Source organism: Podarcis vaucheri, assembly GCF_965113315.1.
Source record: "Podarcis vaucheri genome assembly, chromosome: 17".
NCBI classification, from domain to species: domain Eukaryota; kingdom Metazoa; phylum Chordata; class Lepidosauria; order Squamata; family Lacertidae; genus Podarcis; species Podarcis vaucheri.
The window spans coordinates 39,088,116-39,109,975 of NC_138755.1; the positions used below are offsets into that span (position 1 = coordinate 39,088,116).

At 44.9% G+C, this 21,860-nt stretch overlaps 1 protein-coding gene across 2 annotated transcripts; it reads right to left on the minus strand.

Annotated features, from left to right (window-relative positions):
* Positions 1–2,113: 2,113 nt before the first annotated feature.
* Positions 2,114–20,026, minus strand: ACRBP (acrosin binding protein). Of its 2 annotated transcripts, XM_082206095.1 has the most exons (9): positions 19,914–20,026; positions 16,788–17,000; positions 14,816–14,910; positions 9,958–10,562; positions 6,551–6,683; positions 5,016–5,195; positions 4,748–4,912; positions 4,572–4,658; positions 2,121–2,612 (listed from the first exon to the last, which is right to left on the minus strand). In XM_082206095.1, exons 1-9 carry the CDS (start codon positions 19,951–19,953, stop codon positions 2,490–2,492), a joined length of 1,641 nt encoding a protein of 546 aa, XP_082062221.1. In that variant the 5' UTR covers positions 19,954–20,026; the 3' UTR covers positions 2,121–2,489. The 2 variants fall into 2 exon arrangements, with proteins under 2 accessions (XP_082062222.1, XP_082062221.1); XM_082206096.1 differs by lacking the exon at positions 16,788–17,000 and having other exon boundaries at positions 2,114–2,612; positions 19,914–20,000.
* Between the last annotated feature and the right edge of the window lie 1,834 nt (positions 20,027–21,860).

Sequence of the window (21,860 nt, forward strand, 5' to 3'; positions counted from 1 at the left end):
TCTGTCATAGCAACTGTTAAGGTGTGGGTGAACATATCAGACGACACAGCGATTCTTCAAACAGCTCTTGTTTATTCACAGGCCAGAACAGAACTGGGCTGAAGGGTTCAGCCAACCTGCTTATATAGAGCTCCACTAGAACGCGACAGTAACCATTTTCGGTAACTATCCAATCGCTGAACATCACTTTCGATCCCTTATTTGCATATGGGGACCTGAACTATCTACAGTATCCCCCTGCTGGCCCAGGGTGAGAACTTCAGTACATAACAGCAACCATTCTCTGACCCAGGAGAGGCAGGCTGCCTCGTGGTATTATTTCAAATCTGGCAGGGGAAATCCCCCTCTTTCTTTTATATTTATTAATAAGTTGTGCTTAATCCTGGGTGCCCCCCCCGCCCCCCTACCAGATGAATCTAGAGATGTCTCGTTGCCATTCTTTGAAGCAGCCCAATCCCCCTATCATCAGAATTGATTGGAAGAAAAAAAAGCATTCTTGGAAGTACTTTCATTTTTATGGTGGATATTCTTCCCCAGAATGATCATTTTAACCTACTCCAAATCTCCAGGTTCCTTTTGATTTTTTCCCATGTTTTTATATCTTGGAATAGATTTATATTTTTTGCCGTTAGCCATATTCCTAGGTATTTTACTTTCTTACAGATTGTCAGTTTCAAAGTTCTTTCTAGTTCCTCTCTTTCTTGGGCTCCCATATTCTTAACCAATAATTTCGTTTTGCTACTGTTCAGTTTGAAGCCCGTCACCTGACCAAATTCCTTGATTGTTTCCAACACTTTTAATAAGCTTTCCTTTGGATTTTCTGTCATGATTATAAGGTCATCAGCAAAGGCTTTTAATTTGTATGACTTCTCCCCTACTACAATTCCTCTTATGTTTGTACAGTATATTCTCTTATTTAGCAGTTCCAATACCAGTATAAATAACAATGGAGATAATGGACACTCTTGCCTTGTCCCTTTTCCTATATTACATCTGTCTTTTACATTTCCATTTATGATTAGTTTAGCTTGCTGATCTGAATATATTGCCTCAATTCCTTTACAGAAGGTCTCTCCACAACCCATTCTCTACATTAATCTTTTCATAAAGTGCCAGGATATGTTGTCAAAGGCTTTCTCCGCATCTACTCGCATTAGTGCTGCTGGTTTATCATTTCTAAATATTCCAAAATATCAATCACATTTCTAATATTATTTTGCATCTTCCTTACCAGGAGAAAGCCCGCTTGATCTTCATGAATGATCTCTTTCAGCATCTTTTTAAGTCAAAAGTTCTTTTGAAACTGATTTCCCCCTTTAAAAAGACTTTAAAAGGGAAATCAATTTCAAAAGAACTTTTTTTTTTAATGTTGCAAGCACCAGCTGGCTTCTTCTGCAAATTGGTGAAAGTGGTTTTTTTCCTCTGAGATTAATCCTGGAGTGGGAATTGTATGTTTGTATACAACATTGTGAGCGTATTGCCACAGCAGCTTGATTGCTAAAATACCATATGTCTGTATTCATTCATAGGCATACTAACAGGAGCCATACCATTAATTCACACAGGCGGGGGTGAAACGGAATGCTGTGTACAGCATCGCTGTCAAATAATGTTGTGTGGAGTCTAAGGTCCATTTATAGCTCAGCCCAGAATTCCTACATCCCAGAACTAGTAATTGTGAAAAAAGGAACAATACTTCATTGTTTAGAATTCTGCTTAAATGAAAGAACATGGTACTTGATTCAGACCCTGGGAGTGTCCATGGAAAAGAGACTATTTTGCTTAAAAACTTAAGGAAGTGAAGGCAGGTTTTGCCAAACTTTTGAAAAACTAAAAGCGATTTGAGTAGGGTTGCCCAAATCTGGTCTGAAACTAGAAAGAAATCAAATTCTGGACGAAGGAAGCGAAGTGACAGATTGGGTAACGCATGTCAAGCTTGTCTAATGCTAAATTCTGAACATAGAATTTACTTTCTGGTCATGAGACTTGGGCTTGTTAAGGGGAAACATCTGCACTTGCAAGCAGGCTGTGATCTGATAAAAATAAGTCACCAAAATGTTCACCAGAAATGAAGACACCACACTGAGCAGCCCTACAGAGCTGAAGAGATGGTCCTTTATGTATTAGAATACAAAGCATATGGCTTAGCAATAGTGTTGAGATTTGAATTCACTGATGGAGATATGGGTAAGGATCACTGGGGTTAAATGGCTATGCTGTGCCTTCTTGCGGATTCTGCTCTAGGTTGCAGAGACCCAGATGAGCCTGAAGGATTTGGGTGAAGATGGTTGGTGCTATAGAGACACATTTTAGCTGTACAGCGAGAGTATCCACAGTGACATCACTCCTAATACCAAGCAGAAGAGACCAGCAGAGACTGTGCCCTGCCAAATGCCTTGTATCAGATGAGCGTCACACACTGTGCATGCGTTCGTCTCTATGTGCTGCATCTTCTCTGCCTTACTGCCTCGCCATTGGAGCCACTCCTTTCACTCTCCCCCCTCTCCATTACTGAGAAAGAATTTCTTGTTCCAAAGCACCACTTCCTCTTCCCCTTCCTCCCTACTTAGCACTCGGTAAGTCTGGTTTTTTTGGCAAGGCTTCCGCATCACCTGAGGACAAAGGGGTGAAAGAAGAAGAACAGAACATTAGAGTTTACTTCTCCGCTTCTGACAAAGGATCAAATCACCTTGCCCCAAACTAACCACAGGGTTAGGGTAAAGCCACCAGTTCGGTCGCACTGGGCACTGCGTTGCAGGGGGCACCATAACAGTGCTGTAGAACGGAGCGCAAGAGGCAGGGGAGGGCGCCAGGTTTTAGCATCGCACAGGGTGCCACTGAAATTTGAGAGACCAAAGTTTGCCACTACTAGCCAAGTGGAACTTGGCATCCTTTAGAATTGGTGTGGGGAACACTTGGTCCTCCAGATGGACTGCAACTCCCCTCAATGGCAATGGCAATTGTAGTTCATCAACATCTGGAGGGCTAAAGTTGCCCTGCACGTTTTCAGGTTGTGTCCCGCGGCGACCTGGAAGTACCGGAAAGGGTTACTTCCGGGTTTCGCTGCATGCGCAGACATGCAAAATGACGTCATGCGCATGCACAGAAGCAGCGAATTGCGACCAGCGCATGCACAGACGCGGGGTGCGTTCTTTTCAGGTTGCAAATGGGACTCCGGAACAGATCCCATTCGCAACCAGAGGTACCACTGTACTCTGCAAAGACTGAACCAAGATAGGGAACAGAGCTGCTGACTCCTTGGAAATGACTTGCAAAAGAGCAGCTAAGGGCTCCTCCAGATTTCTTGTTGCGCCACCCTTTCCAGGCACAGGTCTGAGCTTTAAAGCTCCATGTCCAAGTGGTTTTTGTTTTCCCAGGGAAAACCTGCATTTTACCACTGAATTGGAGGAATTTTACCACTGAATTGGAGGAAGCAGCAATCCATGGGAAATCACATTGATTCAGCAGCAAAAAAAGACTTCCCCCAGGGTGCAAGCCTGGGCAGTGTGCATGGAAATCCTGGGCTGTCTGGATGACAAGACGCCATTCTCGGTCTCTCTGGTGTGCTCCAGAGGAAAGCAGAGCAATACGTTTGGCACCAGCTTGGCTATAGGACTTAGGGATGCCACACCGGATTTGTGTAGGGTTTGTTGTTGTTGCTTAGTCCTCTAGTCGTGTCTGACTCTTCGTGACCCCCTGGACCAGAGAACGCCAGGCCCTCCTGTCTTCCACTGCCTCCCGCAGTTTGGTCAAACTCATGCTGGTAGCTTCAAGAACACTGTCCAACCATCTCGTCCTCTGTCGTCCCCTTCTCCTTGTGCCCTCCATCTTTCCCAACATCAGGGTCTTTTCCAGGGAGTCTTCTCTTCTCACGAGGTGGTCAAAGTATTGGAGCCTCAGCTTCAAGATCTGTCCTTCCAGTGAGCACTCAGGGCTGATTTCCTTCCGAATGGAGAGGTTTGATCTTCTTGCAGTCCATGGGACTCTCAAGAGTCTCCTCCAGCACCAGAATTCAAAAGCATCAATTCTTCGGCGATCAGCCTTCTTTATGGTCCAGCTCTCGCTTCCATACATCACTACTGGGAAAACCAGAGCTTTTACTATACGGACCTTTGTTGGCAAGGTGATGTCTCTGCTTTTTACTCCTGAGTTTTTTCTTCTCCCAAAGATATGCTGCAAGGTTTAGGACCAGAGCTTTCCTTCTCCCAGATGGGCTCCCTTCCCAGGCTGACGAGCCCCATCTGCCCCTATCACTGCACCTTTTCTTCTCAGTAAAACACAGGTGTTCCCGGGGAAATCGCCATGACAAAAACAAGCAAATGCTCAGGCACGGTGCTTGAAAATGCAGACCTGTGCCCAGAAACATGGCACAAAAGGAAGTCTGGATGAGCCCTCAATGCATGATCCAACTAAACAAAGACAGCCTTGTTGCTTTCTACCTCTTTTCTTTTTAGTTGAAAGGAACGGGATGGGGATAAGCTTTGCCTTTCCATAATGAGGGAGCACTCAACAAACAACTGATTTCTTATACTTAAGCTTCAAGAAGGGAACTTGAAGGTGTCATCTCCCACCTTCTCTCCAGCATGGCTGTCTTTCAGACACTGCTTGCTCTTGAAAGCACAGTAGGTGGGGTGTTGAACTCCTGTCGAGTCGCAGATCTGGGAAGAAGGAAATGACAAGGTGGTGGGGGTGACAGGAACAAACCAAGATGATGGGGGCAAGGGACAGATATTCCATTAATACTCACTTCTTTCGGGAAATCTCCTTTTTGGAAGGAGGAATACTCTGTCTTCAACCACAGAGACACCCGATAATCATCACAGCCACGAGCAGCCAAGCGACCGCACCAATAATCTGCTTTCAAGCCGGCATATGTCTCAACCCCAAAATACTCTTCTACCCCTGTGGGGACCTGGTGGTAAAAAATGTGGAGGAGGGAAAGGGGCGGAATCAATGGAACTTGCCCGTAAGTGAAGCTTTCTCTAATATCTGGGCAACCTAAATGTTTGGCTTACCCTGGAATGCATAGCCTGGTGTTCAGCCAAGATCCCTGGGTTGATGTAGGATGTGAATATGCCACCAACACAGTGGGTACGCTTCAGATTGGAGGCTCCTTGGCACTGCTCTGTCTTCAGGGAGCAGAAAGCACACTCAGAGCACATGTCGGCATGGCGTCGGCCAAGGCTATCACACACCTAGGGAGTGATGGAGCAATGAGAAGGACCAAAACATAGCCGCGCCTGCTGGAACAATCTACCTCTCTGTCTTGAAGCATGTGGCAAACCACTGTTGCGGGTGCAGTCCTTCCCAACATGTTGGTCCTTCTGTTCAGAGTGCGGCGCCTTGCCTACCCTGCAACGTTCCTCAGATGAAAATAGGGACAAGTGTCTGGCAGCTTCTCTTCCTCCTCACCCACTCTCCAGCAGCCACTAGGAGCTGCCCAAAAGAGGAGGCTGGCAATGGCAGCCATAGAGAGCCCATGAGATTCTCCTTCACAGCTGCCACTGCTGTTGCTTGGGACAAGCGCTGGCTCACCCTTCTCTTTGAGCTCAGTGGCAGCACCATGGGCAGGGGAAACAGGGACATTTTGGGATCAAGTCAAAAGCCAGGATGGCTTTCGTAATTCCAGGACTGCCCCTGGAAAAAAGGGGTGCTTGGAGGATATGCCCTTGTAACTGAGGTAAAGGTAAAGGGATTCCTGACCATTAGGTCCAGTGGTGGCCGATTCTGGGGTTGCGGAGCTCATCTCACTTTATTGGCCGAGGGAGCCGGCGTACAGCTTCCGGGTCATGTGGCCAGTATGACTAAGCCGCTTCTGACGAACCAGAGCAGCGCACGGAAACGCCGTTTACTTTCCCGCCGGAGCAGTACCTATTTATCTACTTGCACTTTGACGTGCTTTCAAACTGCTAGGTTGGCAGGAGCAGGGACCGAGCAACGGGAGCTCACCCTGTCGCGGGGATTCGAACCACCGACCTTCTGATCGGCAAGTCCTAGGCTCTGTGGTTTAGCTGGATCCAAAAATTGATTTGCTGCTAGGCCAGGTTCAAGGTACTTGTGTGAATTCTCAAAGGCCTAAATAACTTGGGTGCCAGTTGTCTGATTCCTGTGTTCCACTTCAGTCACTGAGATCTTCTGATGGGACACTTCTGGTGGTGCCACACATCCCTGAGTCCTGGTTGACCATCACTAGAGACTGATCCTTTCGTGTGCTGAGCCCTGCCCTGTGGAACTGCTTATTCTTCCCTCAGAAGTTTTTTGAAACCTTTGTATAGACAGGCATTTACCACATGAATGTTCTTTTTGTTGTTGTTATGTTTTGTATGGACGATCTATTATTTTATTTTCTTTTTATATGTTGCATTCCGCCTTGCTGCATTCTTTTTAAAATGAAAGTGAAGATTATAAATTCACAAATAAAGTTCTGCCTCCCCTCCTCCTCTTATCAAGACCTCTTACTAGCTCAGAAGGTGGCACCGAAATTTAAGGTGGTCAACTGCTGGGCTCTGCTGCGAGAAGGTATGAAACTGGCATCCAGCACGGAGCTTACCAAATCCCCAAAGCCAAAGGTTTTTGACTCCATTTGTTTCCAGGCCTTGCTAACAGCTGAGGATATGCAAATGTCTTGCAGCACTGCATAGCAGAGAATCACCAGAGCTTCTTCCTTGTCAAGAGCTAAGAGGCTAAGGCAACAAAGGAGAAATGGAGAGAAGGAAATTGTGAGAAGGAGGGCCATTTTGATCTCCCAACCCCCTCACAATATCTCTTGGAGGCAGCTCCGATACCTGGGTGCTCATCAGCCCAAGAAGAAACCGCTGAAAATGGCAGCCTTCTATGTCAATCCCCGCCCCCTTCTCATTGTAACTAATTAAGGAAACATGGGACTAAGATGACTCATGTGTGGGGAAATGCATGCTGCACTATCTAAGCAGATAGAGGAAGGGGAAGTTGATACCCAACTGCCATTTTCAGTGGCAAACCCGTATCTACTCTCATGCCTTGTTTGAGCCTCAGAAGAGGTCCTTCTTTACCGTATTTTTCACTCTATAAGACGCACCAGACCATAAGATGCACCTACTTTTTGGAGGAGAAAAACAAAAAATATATATATTCTGAATCTCAGAAGCCAGAACAGCAAGAGGGATCGCTGCGCAGTGAAAGCAGCAATCCCTCTTGCTGTTCTGGCTTCTGGGATAGCTGCGCAGCCTGCATTCGCTCCATAAGACGCACACACATTTCCCCTTACTTTTTAGGAGGGAAAAAGTGAGTCTTATAGAGCAAAAAATATGGTAAATCCACAGGACAAGTGCCCCTATGGCGTAATGCAGAGCCTCACAAAATAGTCTTCCCTGGGTCCCATAAAGGAGGAAACCTATGCTTTGGAGGAACCCATAAATAGTTATCCACAGAGAATCCTATTACCATACCACCACACTGATGGGCCGTCAGAATATGTGCATGTTTTTTTTCCAATTACAGACAAGTAATCAAGTGATGCCCTGTTTTTGTGAATGGGCCATCGTGGATGGTGATTGGCAAAAAGAAAGAAATGCCCATGCAATTGGAAAATTAGCAAAAGAAGTTGACAATTTCAAAGCAGATCTTACATATGATTGAATATGCAGTTGTTTAGGTTAATAAATAACTGATGCTAACATATACGGCTGGATTTTCTAACCTGGACTAAGGAATCCTACTAGCACAATGAGGATTTCCTCCCTCCCCCCCTAAAATCCACTCTGAAATCTGTCTGGAGAATGTTGCAGAACAGTGTGCGGGATGTGGAGATGGGAGAATTTGGCAAGCAGAAATCTTTGCCCTGATGGAATGATCATCTTAGTGCAGTACTGAATGCCAAGCACAGACGTTGCTTTTGAATTCGCAACATGCTCCTTTAAGCTCTACTTACAGCTGCCAGAAAATCTAATTGTGCTCTATGGTTTTGCAATGCATTATCTGAAAGTGTGGAACTGCCAAAGGCTTGGGAAACATTAACACTCTAGCAGGATACACCAGCAAACTCTTGGGTCCCAACAAATGTGCAGATATGAAACCCTGACAAACGTCTTTTTAAAAAAAAATTTAAAAAAATTCCTTCCAGTAGCACCTTAAAGACCAACTAAGTTAGTTCTTGGTATGAGCTTTCGTGTGCATGCACACTTCTTCAGATACACTGAAGGTTTTTTAAGGAGAAATGTATGACTAGGGGAAAGGAGGAGTAGGGGTTCTGGAGGAAAGACGAGGCAGGTGAGGAGAACATTAGTCCCTTGTCTTAGTTCCAGGTCCAGGGATTGGCGGACCCTTGGGTAACATGTCCCCCATCTTTGTGGGTCTCCCTTCTCCTCACCAAGGCACCATGACCTACTCCCTCGCCTTGTTCTTCTGGACCCAATCCCTACAACTCCCAGGGTAGGAGGAAGGCAGGAGGGAAGTGGAGACTACTGCTCTTCACTTTGCTCTTCTCATTGCTTGCATTTTTTGAGAAGATAGCTAAACAGGTGACAATAATGAACAGGATGTTTGCCCCCTGTAGGGCTGTGAGCATCAACTAGCGCCTGACAACACCTACAAGTACCGATTCCTTTCTCCCCATCACTCCTTTCCTCTACATCACCTGAGGATGTGATGTGTCCCCCCCCCCATTTCTTTATTTGAAACAACCTGTTATTTGTTCATTCAAACCAAATTTCTTTCCACATTCATGGCTTCTTGTCTGCGTTTCAACTTTTTGTCGTCGCTGCTGCTGCTTCCTGGGTCGGCAGCAACAGAGCTGATTTGGGGAAGCTGCCATTATAATTTCCCAGAATGCTCTGAGAATTGCATCATTGTGGGACATTTGGGGGTGGTAGCGGAAAAGGCAAGTTCCATTAGCACCAACCCTTTCTCTCCAAATGACACGATGTTCAAAGAAGTCTACGAAAAAGAAGTGGAAGTCCCCAAAATGAGCTGCTGCCACTCTTCGGGAAAGATAAAGTCCCAGCCCTCAAATGGGTATAAATGGGATGACAATGAACCAATTTGTACCTATTAATTACTCAGGAAAAGTCATTCCATTACATCTAAAACCTCAACCGAAGTTTAATTCTTCGCTCATTATGAAACAGATATGCGCCCTTAGAATCCACTCTTTCCTGAAGTAGCTGCTCTTTCTCTCTTTTTAAAAGTGAGTGGATTTGGTCTTCTTTGTTTTTTACTTGGTTTTAGAGTGTGTGGGCTTGTGGCTGTTTGTAACATGGCCGTCACAATGGATAAATAATTGAGGAACTGCTAGACTGGCCCAAACTGGGAGCTGAAGCGTTGCATCAATGTCAATAATTTTGTATATCTTTGGGTAAGTTGTTTTTAAAGGAGTAAGGATATGGAGAACCAATGATTTCCCTCATAAAACAAAGCAATGCAGCTGTCGCTCATCCACATTGATTTAGCACTCATAGGGTGCTAGGCCCTGTACAAAATAAAGCCTGAATGCAAACCCTGACCAGAAAGCACCTTACAATCAACAATTGAGAGGAACATGGATTGGTGATGTAGGAGATCTGGGAAGGAGGCAGCACAGAGGAGTAAACTGAGAGCAGAGGAATGATGGGGGTGACTCAGTTGTTTTGCAGTGTGCCAGAATAACCAAACCCTGTGCATTGTCTGTTGGGGTGACTATGTTGACCGAGTTGAAGAAGCAAGTCTTGAAAATAAACTTTAGGACTTCCCACATTATTTGTCCTCAATGCACTTTTTATTTTCTACTTATAACTTTAGTCCGCACAAGCATTTTGGAAATATAGAAATATATAGTTAGTCGATATAATGAGGGGAAACGAAAGGGAGGAGCCGGTGGGAGCTGACAACAAAGGTGTCCCATCGCTAGGCATCTTCCTCTAGGCACCGCCGCCTGTGCTCTGGGGGCCTGTTTTCCTCAGCAAATGTTACTATTTTTGGCTTGGGAGCAAGACTTGCCCTTACCTCCCCTTGGAACCGGACCCTTCCTGGCTAGTCAGCATATTCAGGTCTCCTTCCCTGCCTTCTTCCTTTGATTCTTTGTAAGGCTGCGCGTTCTCAGCATTCAGGGATTGCTCCAGGGAGAAGGCCATGCCGATCAGGCGGTGGATGCTCTTGTGGAGCTGCTGGTTCGAGAGCCCCTTGGTGACTGACAGCTCTTCAGCTTCAGAGACAGCTGTTTCGGTGGTGGACACGGCTTCCGCAGTGGCCGCGACGAGCACGGCACTCACGTAGTCCGGCGTGCTGGAGGGAGTTGAGAGGGAGCGTTCCCTGGCCACGGGCTCCTGGCCTGAGACGGCAAAGGAATATTTCAAAATGGCGTCGATGTTGGAGCGGAGGCGGGCGTCGCGGGAGGGTGTGGCACTATGGTCTATTGGTGGCATGTTACGCAACTGGCTTGGGGATGGAGAAACGGCATTGACTTCGTCTTGATCCTCATACTCGTCTTCATGTCTGTGCATGTGTTCGTACTCATGTTCATGCCTGTGTTCATGTTCGTGAACCTCATGTTCGTGAACCTCGTGTTCGTGTTCATCCCCATCCTCTTCAAACTCTGGGCACAGTATCCGCTATCCAGGGTGGGGGTGGAGGAAGGAGAAAATTTGGGAAAACATGACCAAGTTGTCTTGGGTGAAGAATCTTCTCTCCCACGCCCCCATGTAAAAGAAGACTGTCTACATTTCTCATCAGACCTCGTTCATTACCTGGTATTAGTATTAGTACAGTGGTACCTCGGGTTAAGAACTTAATTCATTCTGGAGGTCCATTCTTAACCTGAAACTGTTCTTAACCTGAGGGACCACTTTAGCTAATGGGGCCTCCTGCTGCTGCCACACTGCCACCGCCGTGCGATTTCTGTTCTCATCCTGAAGCAAAGTTCTTAACCCGAGGTACTATTTCTGGGTTAGCGGAGTCTGTGACCTGAAGCGTCTGTAACCCGAGGTACCACTGTATTAGTATTAGTATTAGTATTCTAGGCCGCCAGTCTGACTGGGCGGCTTCCAACAAATTAAAACATCAAACACAGTAAAATATCAAACATTAAAAACTTCCCTAAAGAGGGCTGCCTTCAGATGTCTTCTAAAAGACAGATAGTTGTTTTTTTTCCCCTTGACATCTGACCAGAGGGTGTTCCACAGGGCAGGAGCCACTACAGAAAAGGCCCTCTGCCTGGTTCCTTGTGGATTCATGTCTTGCAGTGAGGGAACTGCCAGTAGGTCCTTGGTGCTGGACTTTAGTGTCCAGGCTGGACTATGGGGGTGGAAACGGTCCTTCGGGTATACAGGGATTTCCCAATTTCCACATTCCTCCCATTAAAAAAGAAGGGGGAAAAGGACCTCCCCTCTTGAAAGACCATAACCACAGTGAAGGCCTATTTTCTGCTGCTATTCCAAGCAGACCTGGCTCCCTGGTGCGGTTAGGTCCAGCTGTACTTATTTCATATGCCGCTTCTATGCCAAAATAAGAGGTCTTCTGCATGATGTCTGTGGTTTAGGGGGAAATGGAAGCTTTCCACCTCACCTGGGATGGAAAAACATATAGGGTAGGACTACTGCTTACACCAGTGATGGCCAAACTTAGCCCTCCAGCTGTTTTGGGTCTACAATTCCCATCATCCCTGAGCACTGGTCCTGTTAGCTAGGGATGATGGGAGTTGTAGTCCCAAAACAGCTGGAGTGCCAAGTTTGGCTATCACTGGATTACAACAAAACAACAACACCACAAACTGGCTTATAAGTACAGTGGTACCTCAGGTTACATACGCTTCAGGTTACAGACTCCGCTAACCCAGAAATAGTGCTTCAGGTTAAGAACTTTGCTTCAGGATGAGAACAGAAATCGTGCTCCGGTGGCACGGCAGCAGCGGGAGGCCCCACTGGCTAAAGTGGTGCTTCAGGTTAAGAACAGTTTCAGGTTAAGAACGGACCTCCGGAACGAATTAAATACTTAACCCGAGGTACCACTGTATAAAAACAAATTTACTAGAATAATAGCTAGAACAGAGATAGAATTGTAACCATTCAAGCAACAAACATATTAAGGTGCCACGTGCAAAACAAAGCCTGGAGATACTGTAAACGTGGAGTGGATAAATGTACAACAGTATCTTAACAAGTTACATGTGCAATAAACGTTATGCAGACTGGATAAATGAACCGTTCAACAAGTAGTGTAAGTCCAATCACAGAACGGCAACCCTGTGCCGCCACAATGGCAAGGGTAGCACACTGGAGAATATGGAAAAGTTTTCCAAAGCTGTTTTTCAAAGATTGAACTGGATGAGATGTTCTTCAATGGGTCTTGAGTTGGAAACACAAAGCCGTATGCATGGCTCAATCACGGAAAGTCAATTCAAAGCCACCTCCCTGGTGAGAGTAGCGCAAGTGGGCAAAAGGAGATCTGTTCTCCGGATATATTACAGGTTTCGCTATACGCTTCATCAGTCTGAAAAGCCAGTCATACGAAACGGTTTATAACGTTCATTGCACATGTAACTTGTTAAGATGCAGTTGTAGATTTATCCACTCCATGTTTACAGTATCTCCAGGCTTTGTTTTGCACATGGCACCTTAGTATGTTTGTTGCTTGAATGGTTACAACTCTATCTCTAGTCTAGCTATTATTCTAGTACATTTGGTTTTATACTTATAAGCCACTTTGTTGTTTTGTTGCATTATTATTACTGTCACCACATTTGATACTTTGTGCATATACAGCACTGGATTACACAACAGGGTTTCACCCCCCTGAAATTGGCTGGCAGGGTTGGCAGGAGGAGCGCCAGAACAGTGTGCGAGGTGATGTGGGGGAATCATCACGTCTGATAAGCTGGGATGCTCTGAACCATCAATTTAGCATGATGTGGAATTCCTCATATTCTTTTAAAGAGAGGCTTGAAAGAAGCATCGCTTCCCCTGGCATGCAGACCTATTTGTTTTGTCGCCTCTTCTAAAAGAATTTCGGCAGTGTTATGTACTGAGTTGAATAGGATCCAAAATGCAGCAGTCTGATTGGTCCTAGAACAATAGGATCCAAAATGCAGCAGTCTGATTGGTCCTAGAACAATAGGATTCAGAATGCAGCAGTCTGATTGGTCCTAGAACAATAGGATCCAGAATGCAGCAGTCTGATTGGTCCTAGAACAATAGGATCCAGAATGCAGCAGTCTGATTGGTCCTAGAACAATAGGATCCAGAATGCAGCAGTCTGATTGGTCCTAGAACAATAGGATTCAGAATGCAGCAGTCTGATTGGTCCTAGAACAATGCAGCAGTATGATTGGTCCGCAGGTGCCACCCAATCCAGCTCCAGGTGGAAGTGAACCCACAACCTGATTGGCCTACAGGAGAATTCCAGAATTAGCCAATCACATGCGGTTCATTGTGTAAATAATGTATATAAAGCAGATGTTGTGGGGGAACTTTGATTCCTCCTCACCACTATGAGCTGAATAAAGAGCATGAAATCCACTCTCGACTCCGAGTATATTTCAGGCAGGTTTTCCAAATAATATTAAATCTTCAAAACCCGATTACCGGGGGCAAAAGGAAAGGGAGAACGTGCACACAGAGAGCAATGTTCTGTCTTGAAACAACCCTAATTTAATACATTATCTGAAAAAAAGGTATCACCCGTCTCCTGCTTGAAAGCCCTGCCCCATTTCTAAGGAAGATGAGGCAGGGCCAGGAATAAAAAAGCATTGGGAAGCTACATTCACTATTGTTTCTCTGGGCACACAGGTTCTGCAAGTTTTGGAAGCACCACAAAAGAAATTGCAAAACCTGCTGGGCCAAGAGGCCGCGGTGAAATGAGCCTATCCACCACAGGCAGTGGAATTAGGGATGTCTGGTTGTATTAACAGCACAACCCCTTCTCTGCATTCATTCCTCAGTCCTTCTAGCCTGGAGCCAAGGCAATATTAAAGTCCTGCTTGCTGCAGCAGATATAAAGGACTGGAAAAAGAAAAGGCAGGAAAGCGTAGCAATTGCATAATCCCCCTATAAATTAAAATTTCAGCAGCTGGTAAGAGCATGAGTAGTTCAGGGATTTTTATTTTTTTTAATTATACGTTGTGTGCCCTTGCTTCTCAGTTTGACCCTTTTACATGGTTTTGTATGTTTTGTGGTATTTTATGCATTGTGACTTGCCATTATCTTTACCGATTGTAGTTTAGTGATTCTTTATTGTAATTGCTAAGTGTAAACTGTTTAATTTTTATTTGCTGATATTTAGTTTTACTGTTTACTCTTACAGCCTGACGAATTACTGAATATTGCGTTACAGTCGTACCTTGGAAGTCAAACAGAATCCGTTCCGGAGGTCCGTTCGACTTCCAAAACGTTCACAAACCAAAGTATGACTTCTGATTGGCTGCAGGAAGCTCCTGCAGCCAACCAGAAGCTGCAGAAGCCCCGTCGGATGCTCGGCTTCCAAAAATAGTTCGCAAACCGGAACAGCCACTTCCGGGTTTGCAATGTTTGTGAGCCAAAACGGTCGACTCACAAGGCGTTCGAAAACCAAGGTACGACTGTATTTGATATAAGTTGTTTATTTTAAAGTTGTGTTTTTATTATGACTTTTTTTGTATTGGATCAGATTGTTTATAGGTGTGCGATCTTTGCTGTCTATTTTGTTGTTTCTTCAAGTTGTAAACCGCCTTGGATATGGTAATATAGAAAGGTGGTACAATATACAAATTGTACAAATAACGATATCCACATGCCTCAACCTTCTGCTTTTTAGCCAAATCACTCAGAATTTCGTATTCTTCTAAAAACAGGAGCTCTATTGAAGCGGGCAGACATACTTCTCTCTTCCTCACCTTGATGTAGAATCTCCGGTTTGTACACCGAAACTGTGCAAATAGACAAAAAGTCTCAAAACGTATGACGTGAGGAAGATCTGCACAGATGGGACCTGGAAGCAGAAGGCGAAAAGTCTTACCATGGGAAGGAAGAACGAAAAGTACCATATCCTCCAGCATTGCTCAGAAGTAAACAAATGCACCAGTTGTTGAACTGAGCTATGCACTGATGTTCTCTAATGATTGAGGGGTCTGTGGCAGTCTATTGCCAAACAACAAACTACCTTTGGCCAATTTCTTTTCCCCCAGTCCCTTAAAGCCGGGAGGAGAATTTTTACATTGTTTTGCTTCCAAAGCACAAGACATTCAGAATTGCATCGAATTATCGTTGCAGACTAATGAAAGCCCGTTCCCCTTCCCATGTAAATCCAGATTAATAGTTACAGTTGTGGTTTGGGGAATCAAAGCAGGGAAAGGGCACAATCCACTCCAAGGTACTCCTGGGCAAGCCTTGCACAGGTCTGTTTCCGGGTGAATTGAGTCCTCCCTGAACAGAACGGCAGTAAAGGTGAGCCGATGAAAACGCCTAGAGCATCTTCTGTTTCTTCTCTTAGGCCTTCATCTAGTAGGCTGAGTGTGGATCCACAAGTGGATCCACAAGTGGGTCTTGGCCCGACCTAAGGAGGGTTGCTTCCCTGGCAAAGCCACCATTGTATTTTAATTTTTGAAGAGAAATAGAAAAATAAGAGGAGCATGGAGAGAGAAGGAAAGAGAGATGTGGCATGTCTAGCAATATACCGTATTTTTCGCTCTATAGGATGCACCCGACCATAGGACGCACCTTGTTTTAGAGGGGGAGAACAAGAGAGAAAAAATCTCCCCCTCTCTGCTCAGCGCCCCTTCAGTGAAGCGGCAGGAGAAATGGAGCCCCTTCCATTTCTCCTCTCCCTTCGCTGAAGGGGTGCTGCCCAGCTCTCCCTCTCTGCTGAAGCCAGGAGACTCTTGCTCTCCTGGCTTCAGCAAAGGAAACCAAAGCCTTCGGAGCGCAGCGCAAGTTCCCGCTGTGCTCCAAAGGCTTCAGGTGGCTATCCCTGAAGGCTGGAGAGTGAGAGGGGTCGGTGCACAGAGGGAGCGCTCCCTCTGCGCTTCAAAGGCTTCGCGTTGCTATCGCTGAAGCCAAGGAGCCTGCATTTGCTCCATAGGACGCACACACATTTCCCCTTAATTTTTGGAGGGGAAAAAGTGCGTCCTATAGAGTGAAAAATACGGTATATCTTTTGCTTGTTCTATATTTGCTGATTGCGATAGCTATGCTCCTTTTGTGAACTGTAGTTTGCTAGATAATAATAGTAGTAATAATAATAATAATAATAATAATAATTTTATTATTTATACCTTGCCCATCTGGCTGGGTTTCCCCAGCCACTCTGGGCAGCTCCCAATAGAATATTAAAAACACGATAAAACATCAAATGTTAAAGACTTCCCGAAACAGGACTGCCCTTCAGATATCTTCTAAAAGTCAGGTAGTTGTTTATTTCCTTGACATCTGCAGATACTAAAAAGTATTTTTGCTACAGATACTAAAAAGTATTTATTAGCCACCTCTCCTCCCCATCCTGACAGAACTACAATTCCAAGGGTTCCCCAGGGTTAAGAAATACTGTAAACCCTGCATTTCGCCAGTGTAGATATGCCTTGTGAAAGAAGAAATTATAACGTTTTGTTTAAAAAAAAACAATTCAAAAGTTGGTTCTATGCTGAAAATTGGTTTTAAAGGTTGGCCTGAAGTCTGAAAAAGTTGAGGATGGTTGCCATAGGACCCGCACAGACATTTACAGGACATATTTAGAGAGATCTGTAGATTTACAGACTGCAGAAATGGCTGTTGTTGGCGGGAATCATATATTGAAGAAAGTGCAACCAGAGTCTCTCAACACAAAAGGGTTCTGGTGGGAATCTGAAGCGTGAACCAGTGATCTGCACATACCATCTGGGATCTTGCCATGGTTCTCATACTGATCCAGCTGTAGGATTTTAGGATACTGGCAACCTTTGCTATGTCGGACCTGACACACCAAGCTTGCCTTCCACTTGGGCCTCATGGACGCAAAAAAGTCCACGTACTCTTCAGCCGTGAGGGGGCTGCCTGGTTGGTAGCACAAAGTCCTCGGGATCAACTGTGCCAGGAAGATTAGGAACCCTGAAGGAGAAGTTATCCGTCTGTCAGATTTTTATTGCTTATAGCCAATGGCTGTTACAACACATGTTACAAAACAAAACACGTGTTATAAAAAGTCCAAGAGGAAATTAATTTACTACAAAGAAAAGGAGTACAAGGAGATGTTTTAAGAATTTTAAGGTCTCAAATATAGAATAGATATTCATAAATGCACATATATCTAAATATATGAACCATGTGTCTGAAATAGTACAGGAGAACAATAGTGGAGCCATTTTGACTCTCCTAATGACCTCTAATATTCCTCTGCAGTAAGGGCAGCAAATGGGGAAATTCTTCCCTTTGTCTTTTTGCTTGCAAATCCTGTCTTTAAGGGCATATTTGTGCATGAATAGGGTGAGCCTTTGACCTGGATTCAAGAACTGAAGTATTAACCACCACAAAATAGCCAGGCTGCCCAGGTAATGCAATCAGTGACTGTTATCAGGTATCCTGGAAGACAGGATTTCTGCTGTAGACCACCTCTTTCTGTGATGTATGTATGATGTTTTGGGGGGTGGTCTTGGGCTACAGGGTGGGCAATTTAAAAAGTCTATAAAAGGGCTTGAGCACCATTGTTCAGGGTTCTCCTCCCTCTTGTGTGTGATGAGTGGGGGCTCTGTTGCAACAGTTCCTTTAATAAAGGTCAGGCTTACTAGCCGCTTTGTTTCTCAATATTCTCTGGTTGGCCTCTGTTATTTTCTCCTACCAATAGGGAACCCACTTAAGGACTCTCTACGGGCTCTGGAATACCCCATAATGGAAGGGAGAAGTTTTTTCTTATAACAGCATGTTATAAAAAGTCCAACAGGAAATTAAGTTACTACAAAGATAAGGAGTAAAGGTAAAGGTAAATGGACCCCTGACCATTAGGTCCAGTCGTGGATGACTCTGGGGTTGCGGCGCTCATCTCCCTTTATTGGCCGAGGGAGCCGGCGTACAGCTTCCGGGTCATGTGGTCAGCATGACTAAGCTCCTTCTGGTGAACCAGAGCAGCGCACGGAAATGCCGTTGACTTTTCCTGCCCTATTTATTTACTTGCGCTTGATGTGCTTTCAAACTGCTAGGTTGGCAGGAGCAGGGACCGAGCAACGGGAGCTCACCCCGTCATTGCGGGGATTCGAACCGCCGACCTTCTGATCGGCAAGTTCTAGGCTCTGTGGTTTAACCCACAGCGCCACCTGCGTCCCTTTTAAAAGATAAGGAGTACAAGGAGACAAAAGCAACACATGATCAGGCTATTCTGTGACCCCCTCAACTGCACTCAGATCAATGGGTCCTTTGTAAAGCATTAACTGCCAATACCACAGCAAAAACAACAGCCTCTTAAATACTTCCACACAATAAAAAAACAAAACAAAACAAAGCCACCCTTCTGCAGTTGAAAGGCCAAGAGAGAAGCACAATAAGTCATCCATCTGACTTCCAGGCTACATCTTACACACATTTACACTGTTGAACACAGTGAAACGTACACCTGAGTAAAAATACATAAGATTACACTGTCATGCACTTGTTATAAAAGATGGTGTTCCTTCACCCAATATTGAATACAGTCACTTCTACGTAGATTCCCTCACAATAGCACAGGCCGCAGTAGTTCATTACTGAGCACCCAGAAAGTAGAAGGGAGCCACCTATTGTCCAAAACAGAGATACAAAATTTGCCGAACTTTTCTCTGCCACCAAGCTTGTGCAGGCAATAAAGAAAAAGTGTTTCTGTAATCACTGATGGTCTCCACTTTTTTTTTACATTGCTTTTATTGCCTATAGATGCTGTTGTTGCAAGCTTTTTTTCTGGTGTTTTTTAAACATGTAGTTGCATATAAATATTTTTTGTAAATAAAATTACTGAATGTTACTGAACCACTGCACCCAAAGCTTGTTAAATACAGTGGAACCTCGGTTTTCGAACATAATCCGTTCCGGAAGACTGTTTGATTTCCGAAGCGTTCGAAAACCGAGGATCAATGGGCGGGCTGCAAAGTTAATGGGAAACAATGAAAAACATTCCTTAGAAGCCGTACAACTTCTGAGGCGTATTTGAAAACGGAAGCAATTACTTCCGGGTTTTCAGTGTTCACATTCTGAATTGTTCAGCTTCCGAGACACTCGAAAACTGAGGTTCTAGTGACTGACTTATCAAACCTAAACTTTTTATTTACCAATGAATATCTCTTAAGCAGGAGGGACGCGGGTGGCGCTGTGGGTTAAACCACAGAGCCTAGGACTTGCAGATTAGAAGGTTGGTGGTTCGAATCCCCATGACGGAATGAGCTCCCGTTGCTCGGTCCCTGCTCCTGCCAACCTAGCAGTTTGAAAGCACATCAAAGTGCAAGTAGATAAATAGGTACCGCTCTGCTGGGAAGGTAAATGGCGTTTCCGTTTGCTGCTCTGGTTCGCCAGAAGCGGCTTAGTCATGCTGGCCACATGACCCGGAAGCTGTACGCCGGCTCCCTCGGCCAATAAAGCGAGATGAGCGCTGCAACCCGAGTCGGCCACGATGGACCTAATGGTCAGGGGTCCCTGTACCTTTACCTTTTAAGAAACGACGACAGCAACACCCAATTTCACAATTCATTGCGAAGGAATAGTTCATAAGAGACTTCTTAACTCACCCACCCACCCCAAATGTCCAGTTTTCTTCATATCCAGACCAAGCAGAATAAGTTAAAATCACAGTGGGATCAGATCGATGGACTTAGGCCCATGTTGACTTTTATGTCTGACTTCCACATGTTAATAGGAGCTGTCAGAAAAAGAGCACCGGCCAGAATATACAACCAAGCCAGTCAGGAGCAATGGCAGTTATAGGCCATACGGAGCCAAAGATGACCACAAGCCAGAAATCCAGGCAGGCTTCCTCTTGGATAAATGGAGAGGTTGGTCACTCACCCACCAGACAGGCCCATTGTAGCAACCTGAGCCTCAACATTGCCTTTCTGCATCAGGCTCACCCCATTTCAAAGGCCAACAAGGCCAGAAGCTGTTGGAATGAGAACACAATGACCTCACAGTTGAAGCCATTGCAGAAGAAAGAATCTAGGTGGACTACGGAGGGTTGGGCAGGGGATGGGGAGGACAGGAAAGTGATTTTACATGTGGCAGCCCGGATATGAGGCAAGATAACACACCAGGTTCCATCTGTCATTGAAAGCAGTTGAGTGGGAAACAAACTTCTGAAAAATGGGCCACAATTCAATAGAAAAATGAATGGGAGCAGATGATGAACAGAGATGTTCTTCAAGTCTGGTTCATTCAAGTGGGGTTTACGCAGGAGACGCTTGTGGACGTTAATTAATTTGAGGTAGTGCCACTTGTGGATTTTTCTCCTCAGATACCGACATTTCTGTGTTGCCTGCAAGAGAAACTGGGAAAGTTGGAGAAAAAGGACGACATTGTGGGACGGTGTGGGTGGTTGAGAAGGGACAAGTTTTACCACTGCAGGATTCTTGTTTCCAAGACAGTGCAGTCCACAATTTCCCACATTTAGTTGTTTGCAGGGCATGCTCTTTCCTCCACTAGGGATCAACATGAACATAGCTCTCTCACGGTGACATGCAAAATGATTGCGGGTGCCTCACACTGCACCAACTCCCATGTGTACATTTAAAATGCAAATAAGTAGGCAGGTACCAAAATGAAGCAACACCAGTCCAGATTAAAATGGTAATTTAAAGATGGTAGTGAAATGGATGCAAATATCTATACAAATAGCACTATCTCTGGCTTTTTAGCTACTCTTTGAGACAGTTACCATATTTTTGTGTGCATAAGACTAGGTTTCCCCCCCTAAAAATGATGTCAAAAAATAGGGGGCATCTTATACATGGATACATCTCCCCCTATTTTCTAAAATCTGAGTCCCCCAAATAGGGGGCATTTTATAGATGGAAAAATACGATATATTGTATTATGCCTGTGTTCATTCTTGCCTCCATTTACTTCTGTAGAACATTTTGTCCCAACTACAGTAACCTGAAATGACTTTTATTTGGTTACGGCAGTGTTAAGTAGAATAGCTAGGAAACACAAAATGACAATAAATAAATAAATCCCCCCTCCCCCCGAAAGAGCACATGAAGCAGAACATGGGCTTTAATAAATTTGTGGGTGTTAACTGGACCATCAACATAAATGAAAGTAGAAACCTGAAGGCAAGTAGGAACTAAGAGAGCAAGATGGGGCCAGGACAGGAAGTGGAGGAAAAGGCCAATTCGAAGTCACAGTGCTAACCTATAAGGCCCAACATGGGTTGAGAGATCCCGACTTCGGGGGTAGCCTGTTGGGGGCTGCATTGTGGAGCCAGTCAAAGCCAAAATCAGGTGGAGCCACTGCAGACTTAGGTATCAGGCTCATCCTAATAATCACGAAAAGCACATTTCCAGCTGCAACACCCCATTGTAAAAATCTCTCTTCTGGGATGCTTGTCTGGTGCCTAATTTTTCATTTAGGTATCTAGCAAATACAGTGATACCTCTGGCTGCGATTTGCCGCTTCTGCGCATGACGTCATTTTGTGCTTCTGCACATGCGCGAGCTGTGAAACCCGGAAGTAACCCTTTCCGGTACTTCCGGGTCACTGCGGGACATAACCTGAAAGAATGTAACATGAAGCAAACGTAACATGAGGTATGACTGTACTTAATTTTTTTTTTTAAAACCCAGGTTTTTTAAAGCACTTTTGTGAAGTCTGTCTCCTGTTGCTATAACCAGTTGAATTCCCCATCGTTAATTACAGTATTAGCTTTTCGCATTGTTAAAATGCAACTTTTAGAAGACATCAGAAGGCAGCAAAGTTGTACACGCAAGTTTTTAATTTTTGATATTTTATGATGCTTTT

Excerpts from the sequence above, each read along its gene's own strand:
- ACRBP (XM_082206095.1), bottom strand. The coding sequence starts at position 19,953 with ATGTTGAGGCTCAGGTTGCTACAATGGGCCTGTCTGGTGG. Across the intron at positions 6,684-9,957 it reads GGGTCCGGTTCCAAGGGGAG|CCTCTTAGCTCTTGACAAGG; the intron begins GTAAGGGCAAGT and ends TTGTTGCCTTAG. Across the intron at positions 4,659-4,747 it reads AAGGAGATTTCCCGAAAGAA|ATCTGCGACTCGACAGGAGT; the intron begins GTGAGTATTAAT and ends CCTTCTTCCCAG.